General features: G+C 35.0%; 1 protein-coding gene across 1 annotated transcript; it reads left to right on the top strand.

Annotated features, from left to right (window-relative positions):
- The first annotated feature begins 2,468 nt into the window (after window positions 1-2,468).
- LOC109504912 (uncharacterized) lies at window positions 2,469-3,976 on the top strand. Its single transcript, XM_019846335.3, has 2 exons — window positions 2,469-2,557; window positions 2,705-3,976. The coding sequence occupies exons 1-2, from the start codon at window positions 2,469-2,471 to the stop codon at window positions 3,738-3,740; spliced, it is 1,125 nt and encodes a 374-aa protein (XP_019701894.2). The 3' UTR covers window positions 3,741-3,976.
- The last annotated feature ends 4,735 nt before the right edge of the window (window positions 3,977-8,711 follow it).

Genomic DNA, 8,711 nt, shown 5'->3' with positions numbered 1-8,711 from the left:
ATCTACATTTAGCTCAAAATGGGGTTGGCCCGGGTTTAGCGGATAGAGGGAAAAGGTTGGGATTGGGTTTGCTTTCAAGCCGGCCCAGGCTGCTTTTGGATGAGGGATGGAAGTGGGTAAATTTGGCTGTTTTAAACCCAATTGTTATAGATGGGTCAGGTTCAGATTTAGCCTGTAGGCCCAAGAGTCATCACAGTTGTAGGAGCTTGTAAAACCTAGCCTTGGGACCTTAGGATGTGGTATTAGTGCAGTAAGATATGGGCTAGTCAAGATCTAAATTCAGTTATAAAGAAGGATGGATAATTAATTGGTAAGAAGAACTAAAAAAATGAAGAGCAAGTGGATGGGATCGTGTGCTCGAGATTTAATATTTTTTCTCCATTTTAGTTTCTCCTTTTTTACTTTATTTTGACGCCCAACTAGAAAGCTCTTCATCTTGACCCCATCTCTTTTTCTTCTTCTTTTTTTTTTTTTTTTTCTTTGCAAAATATAAGTAAAGCTCTAAGTGAACTGGCAAATTGTGTATGAGTGTATACATGGGAACCGGCTTATTCTATCCAAACAAATTATGAATAAGTTATGTACTACAAGATTTCTTGATTCGATTGGAAATTTGAAATGTGACCAGCCAAATCCATTGACCACGTATGAATCATAGAATCTAATATTCAAATCTAAAGGGACTAAATGAGGTGGATTCTTCTATCATTTTGCTTCCCAGAAAAGGATTTGAGGGAGTAACATACAAACAATATTTAATAATTTCTTTACCAAAAAAATATTTAATAATTTAAGGATAAAATGGTATAGATATTTTGTACTATTAATAAGTTATTGTTTGTTAGAAGCATTCCCTAAATAATCATTTCAACTACGATTAACTAGACTATGGAGACCCATGTAATAGAATTTATTATTTTGTGGGTGCCAATTAGTTTAGTTGGTAAACTTATTAGAGGATTGGTTCCGATTGCCTAGGTTCAAGTCTTGTTGATATCCCCGTATTACCCCCTCCTTTTCTTGAATAAATAAATGTATATTGATTTTTGGTATATCATGTCCAAAATTTTTTAACATTATACATAATACCTTTCCTTATGTTCATTTACAAGTAGACCTAGATAATGTTGATCTGTTTTGAAGAAAGCACCTAGGTTTAGGTTGACTTTTATCAAGATAGTAGATGCCCATTTTTCTCATTGTTTGATGGAACTATTGTAAGTTAGGGGACAAAATTCTCCATGTCCCTTTAGACAAGCCAAGCCAACAAAATGATGAGGTAAAAATATGAAAGGGAACAAATTTTCTTCACCAAATCAAGCTATTCAATTGTCTTTTTCTATTTCGAATCCCAAAATCTTCATTACACCTTGCTTTCCCTCTCCCCTCTCTAAAATTTTTGGGGTTTTGTTCATTGCTCAACCCGTGGCTTTGAAGTCTTAGATGGAGATCCAAGCAACTGCAAGAACACTGATCAAACTCTTGTTTCTTCCGCAAGTTGATACTTCTTGACTGCTCTGATTTGTCTTGCAAAGGTCGGCTTTCCAAATAATAAAAGAGTCTTCTTTTCTATTCCCTTCGACTTGGGGATATGTTTCTATGATCAAGATGGGAAATTTTTGGAATTATGATTGAATTAAGAAATCAAAGGAATCAATTTGTTTGCGTATTGGCAAAGTAAAGTTCAACAAATTCTAGAGAGGGGGAAGGGTTTTGCTCCCGAAAAGAGATGGCTTTTTTTAGTGTTCATGGAACTTGGTTGAGTGTAACCAAAGGCAAGATTGTCAATTACCATCTTTGGTTAATTTTAGTCCTTGAATAATTGGAGAGATGATGAGCTTACGAAAAGAGCTCCTGGCAAACTGAATTAATGTTTTCTGGAACAATTTGCAAATAGAGATAAAGGGAGGTGTTACATATAATTTCAATTAGTTCTTGCAAGTATCATGCAAAAAAAAAAAAAACTATGTATATGTGCATATATATATATATATATATATTATATATATATATATATATATATATATATATATATATATATGTGCACACATTCGTGCACACCTACATACATATCCTATATGTCTATATTGATGTCTACTAAGATTTGGCTGGATTTTGATTAGACGATATGGATTTAATATTGATGTTTTGGACTATTAGATCTGGTCTATTATTTTTAAACTATTCATTCATAAAAGATCATATGATTTAGAGACTCCTAACCAATATATTAAGTGAGATTTCGTTATCCAATCTATATCCGATGAGATGTAATTCACTTGAGCCCAACTAAACTTATTTCTCTCTTTAAATATATATTAAAAAAATAAAAAAAATCAATTAATATACAGCTAAAGGGGAGATTAATATGTAAAAGCAAAGGGATTAGATTTCCTACTCTATTCGGTGGGGTACTCGTACCAAGCTGGCCATATCATTTCAAGAGCCAAGGCACAAAGCCCCAATAGATGTGCTTGGGTCCTACCTTCTTTGCCGGTGATCTGACAGATAAACCTCCCAAAGACGTTAAAAGCTGTGGAAGTGCTTGCCCGCAACTGTACCACTCGAAACTTCCATCCAACCACGTACCCTTTAATTTTAATGCCCCTCATACCTTTATAAAGCCCCTGAAGCCTTTAATTCGCACGCCATGAGCTCGAGTTCCCCTCTATGTTTTGTCATCATAAAGTATCACATGATAAAGCGGGAGGCCATCATCATCTCATGTATCCGTTGGGCAACGGTTTCCAAACCCGCCGATAGAATTTAAAACCTCCGATCCATGGGGAACAGCTAAAGTGTCACCCGCTTCCTTTTCTACTAAAGCAATACCACGTCTTCTATGCTCTCCTCCACTCTCTCTACTAGAGAGAAAAATTGCCATGGGGACTTGTGTTAGCAAGTGCTGCTCCAATCCATCTCTCCCTTTTGATCCAAGTCCCCCACAAGATAAGCTTGTCATTTCTCAATCTCCTTCCACTCCCACCAATCCCCTCCCCAATGATACATCCAATATGCAATCCACCCCTTCCTCTTCTTCCTCCTCTTCCTCTTCTTCTTCATCATCTTCTTCATCGTCTTGCACTAGTAATTCTACCTACTCTCAGTCTTCGTCGAAGGGTAGATCTTTCACAAATGAGTTCTTGTTGTCTTGCGCAAGAGAAAATCCACACATAATCATACTTGATCCCCATAAGCATTGTGCCACAAAGCCTAAACCAAATAGATATCTGGTGAAAACATTACCACAGCCATCCAAATTAGTTCAATGTCCACAAAAACAGTCCACTGCTAGAGCAAACCAGGCACTTCCAACCAAGCGGGGACGTTCTACCTCACCACCAACACCTGTCGGTCGGAAGAGTTCCAAGACAGAGCTTAGCTCGGCGGTCCCTCCCACATACAGAAAATTGAGCACTCCATCCACTCATTGGAGATCGACAAATGTGTTAACTGAACGGCAGAGGTGTGCGGTTGGAATGTCAGGCAATGCAGTCCCTCTTCAGCTTGCTGCAAATAAGGAGAAGCTCCGGTGTTCGAGTCCTTGCAGCTCATCAAACCGGCAAATTTCTGGTGTGGAGAGGAAGAGGGAAGCTTGCATGCACCAGATCCACCAAAGGCAGAGTCAAATGGGTCAGAATGGGAGCAGGGAAGTGTTTTATGAGGAGAGCTCCAGGACTCCTCACATGGAGGACCTAAATAACCCTCTCATGTATATGGATTGCTTTATTTTTCTTTGATGGGGAGTGTTTGACGGTTTGTGAGAATTGGTTTGCTTCTTAAGATTTATATAAATCACCACCATGCAAAATACTTGCACATAGAATTTGTCATGTTTTGAGAAAAGAGTTTGCCATATTTTGTCCTGTATTTTGAGCACCTGAGTGACTTCTGTATGAGAAGTAGAGGGAGGGAAAAAGAATGCTTACCTGTAATATTACTCCTGTATGAAATAGATATAACTTATTTGCTTACATTTTTATACTTGAACTAATGCTGAAGCTATGCAACAAAGTATGGTAAACAAAGCTTCCTAAAATGTGACTAGGACTTTGCCTATTCTCATGCTAAAGACAGTAGCAAAACTTTGTGACATAGACCTGTCTGGTCATATATGTTTCGCTCGATCTTTGTTAATTTGTAGAACAGAAGACGCTGAGAAGTCTTGAGGAAAAATGGTGTGCTTGGTGAGCTCGACTTTGAGAAAGCCTTTGATAAGGTTCCTGAGATTTCGTTATAAATTCCTTACAGAAGAGGGGTTTTGGGTAAAAAATGGATCTATTGGATGACCTGACTCTCAGGAAGAAGTGCAATACCAACGCTACGTGGCCAGCCAAGTAATTGGATAGATTGTAGAAATAGGCCATAGGCTAGGGGACCCTCTTTGCCCCTACCTATATTCATTCTAGCCTTGGATGTGCTAACCAAAATTCTACATAGCCAGAATATTGGGATATCTAAAAGGTTAGGGTCCATATTACAGAAATGGAAATGTTTTAAGCCTGAATGCTGATGATATGTTCTTGTTCAAGGTGGCAGAGAAATTGTAGATCACTGGTCTATAATTAATCCCAATAGGCTTTCCAATGGATGTGGGCTTAAGGTGAATTTCTCAAAGAGCAATATGGTTTACTTTGGACAAGATGAGGAGAAAGGATGATGGTTGGCTTCGACGTTCGGGTGCAATTTCTTCCCCATCTCTATAACCTACCTAGGCCTCCCCCTAACACCATGTACTAAGAAAGGCGGATTAGCAACTCTATTGGAAAATTACTGCAGAGATTATCAGATTGGAAGAATCAGATGTTAATTCAGAAGGAACTTCTTAGTTATTGGTTAGAAATGATCAGGATTGTCGTGCGAGAAACCATATTCTTCTCCTTTCTTCAACTTGGTAAATTGGAAGGTTTGCAGAAGTAGAAAAGGTGGCTTGGGCATGTAATAAACTTAGCAGCCTTAAATCGCACTCTATTGTCAAAATGGGCTTGGAGGCCATGGATGAAACAAATCAAAGCAGCATGTTACTTGTGAAGCAACTTCAGCAGGAGTAAAAAGAAGAGAATGACCACTTGGAGATCAATCTACAAAAACTTGGATCCTTTCTAAACTAGTCTAAGATTCACACCAAGCAGAGCTAAGATTTGGCCTTTTTTCTTTGCTTTGCTTTTCTTTTCTTTCCTTTTTTTTGGTTAGAGATTAGAAGAGGCTAGGCCACCCAATTTATTAAGGGTGTATTGGATGATTGGGCCCAAATTAAATCATATGAGATTCATAGATTGGGCTGGTACAACCTATAAAATTAGGTTAGATAGGTCTATATTCATAACTATCCAGGAGTACTTTTGGAGCCTATAGATAAATATCATAAAAAAATTGATCAACTTTCTCATTGACCAATTTATTTTATTCATATTCTCACATTTTTCAAGATAGATAAGTTACTTTCTCATGGATAGCATTTATCTATCAAATAAGAAAAATTTTACCCACCTAAGGAATGGCTAAATCATTTTTCCATCAACCAAAAAAAATAATATTTTTAATTTATTCTTAATATATCCTGAACTTTATAATAATAATAATATACTATATTATAATATAATATATTATAATAATATAATACTATAATAGTAATATAATAATATAACAAAATATTATATTATATATATAATAATACATAATAATATGATATATTATATTATAATAAAAATAATATTATAAATATTATAATATAATATATCATATTATATTATTATATATAATAATATTTATATAATAAAGGGTATTATAAGAAAAATGGATAGATCTTAGCAATTTATTCAAGAAACTAGTAATACAAAGAACATGGGTAACAAATTTTCAAACCATTTTTCCATACATAAAAGAACATAGGTAAATTATTTTTCTATCTAAATGTTACTTGAAAAATACTTACCAAGAAAAATATAGATTCCTAGATAAATTTCTTATCCTCAAAAGAATGAGCCCTTAGAGCAAGCCGGTCCGAATCTGAAAAAAGTCTATTCCAAGAGTACTCTTGGGTATTTATGAATATAGGTCTGTTGTCCAGATATGGAGCCCAAGAGGGGGGGTGAATTGGATCTTTTTGAAATTTTAAAAATTGAACTACTTAAGCAATGTGCCAAGGTGAAGAGTGAAGTGTATCAACTTACAATAGAAATAAAATCAAACACAAATAAGAAGTAAGCAAGTAATGAGCACAAAGAACAAGATAAGAGAGGCAAGCACAATAAACACAAAGAATTTATAGTGGTTCGGTGCTAACCTTGTACCTACATTCACTCTCCAAGTCTCTACTTGATAATTTAATCTACTAAATGGATAACAATGGATTACACTGCATCGGACATCTCCGACCCTTGCCTTTCAAGCAAGAATACTTGTTTCTCGGTTACAAGCCAATCCTCAATACTCTGATTCAAGATTCAGATCAATCCAAATGAGTTTTGAAAGCTCCCAAAACTCAAACACCCAAAAACTGTTTGAGAAAAATAGAGTATACAAATTTCAACACACAAACCCCTTAAATACACACAATAAAAGTAATAAAAATACAATACTTAAGGGGTGGAAGCCTTTGTTGTTCACTCTCAATGAATTCAATACTTGATTGCTGCTGGAGAGTGGTTGGTGAAGTGCTTAAATGCTTCAATCTCTTTCTTAGGGCTAAAAATAGCTTTTTTCGGATTTAATCTTTGAGCTTGCAAAAACTTTGTGATTTTCCACTTGAATAGAGCATTTATAGTTGCTATTTACCCTTGAGAATGTCTTAAAGTTGGTTTAGAGCTGTTGGAATATGTTTAATGCACATTAAATGCATCAATAATGGACTGAAAACTAGCCGTTACGCAGCTCACCCAGAATGGGGAGTCCAACTAGCATTGGGGCATCCCAAATGGCCAGACAGAAAGTCCTACTTTTTGTTTTGATCTCAAGATCTCAGGGGAGCATCCCATGGGGCGTGCCAATTACTATGAGACATCCCAGGTGGGTTATCCCACAGCGTACCATGACCCAAAATGCCGCATGCCGGCTGCCAACAGAAGGAGATGAGTCAGGTGGGTCATCCCATCATATTCTAACCCAATTTTTCATGCATTTAAGATTTGAAACTTATCAGAACTCATCCAAACACTCTCAAATAAATTCAAATCAGTTTGGACACTCTCAAAATCCTTCAAAACTTCATCAACTTGCTGAAACTTCAACTTTTGGCATATTTGATGAACCTTTTCAAACTTAATCTCTTAGACTACCTAAAACATCATAAAAATAATCTTCAAATATAGAAAACTCATTAGTAGTCTCCTCAAATAGTTTGTGATCATCAAAATCAATTCTTAGAGCAACAATCTCTTCCTTTTTTATGATGACAAAATACTTGAGTGTTCATAAAAAATATCTTTAAGGCTCAAGTAATTTGGGTTTGTGAAGCACTAGAAGAACTATACCAAGAGTTTAATCATAGAAGATCATGATATACAAACTTTAATGAATTAACTCATTTAGCTCAAACAATTTATGAATGAATTAGAGAATTTCTAAAGATTGACCTTATTCAATCAAAATCTTCTTCTTTCTTGTATAGATTAGATTATTTTGATTATTTGAAAATAAATCTCTCCCTTTTCTTATATAAAGAGTGTATATAAAAAAATTCTTTGATTCTAGTATCAAAGTAATAGATATGAGAAGGTATATCTCTTTTCTTTTTCTTATCTTGATATTAAAGTAAGAGTGAGACAATTAGAGTAAGAATCAAAAATGAATGTATCGAGCCAATTTGGTATCAGTGCAAAAATAAGAATAGTAGAGCATTTGAGATAAATAGGTTGATCAGAGCAAGTTTTCAAATGGTATCAAAATGAATATAAAAATAAATATATCAGAGTTTTAAAAAAATTTGTAAATCAGTATCAGAGTTGTTAAAAAGTAGGTGTAACAAATCAAAGCTTTTACAATTTGGTATAAAATACTGTATCAGAGCAAAAATTATTAAAAAACTTAAAAAGAGTAAAGGATTTTCAAAAGATTTTAAGAACTACACTATTTTCATACTTTATCATTATATCATTATTTCTCTCCAAATGCATTATTTTCTCTATTTACCTTTATTTCTCTTTCTTTATCATTATTTTTTATTTTTCTATTATTTCTCTCCCTTTTTGACATCATCAAAAAGAATAAACTAGAGGAGTAGGATGTTTATGGTGTTAAGTCAAGTATCAAGAAAATACAGTATGATACCACATTCATCCGTCCAATAGAAAATGATACTAAGCATTCATTCATCCAAAGAGACATAATAATAAACATTCATATAACTAAAGGGATGTGATAATAAATATTCATCCAAAGAGACATGAGTAGAAAGGAAACAACCTCATTCATATACACGAAAATAGAGATTACAAGAGTCATAAAGAGTATAAAGCTCTCATACATCCGATCAATAAAATATAACTTAGTAATCTAATACAAAATAAAGTCAGAGAGATTGGACATCGAGCACAAGATCCAAATAGATGAAAACATGATCAGCCTCGTCCGCGACCGAAGGGTCTGGACCGAGAGAAAGATATCGGAGGGAGAAAAGCAATAGACTGAACAAAGGCTGGCTCACTAGATGCAGGGGCCTAGACTGAAGCTGAGTCCTGATGGCATCAAGTTGAGATAAGATCCCCCTCACA

Source organism: Elaeis guineensis, chromosome 8, assembly GCF_000442705.2.
Source record: "Elaeis guineensis isolate ETL-2024a chromosome 8, EG11, whole genome shotgun sequence".
Lineage (NCBI taxonomy): Eukaryota > Viridiplantae > Streptophyta > Magnoliopsida > Arecales > Arecaceae > Elaeis > Elaeis guineensis.
Note: the sequence above shows the minus strand (reverse complement) of the source record. Positions and strands in the feature narration are given on the sequence as shown.

Bases quoted from the DNA above. Each gene is read 5' to 3' on its own strand.
- LOC109504912 (XM_019846335.3), top strand. From the start codon at position 2,469: ATGTGCTTGGGTCCTACCTTCTTTGCCGGTGATCTGACAGATAAACCT. The intron at 2,558-2,704 runs GTACCACTCGAA...CACATGATAAAG, and splicing joins GGAAGTGCTTGCCCGCAACT to CGGGAGGCCATCATCATCTC.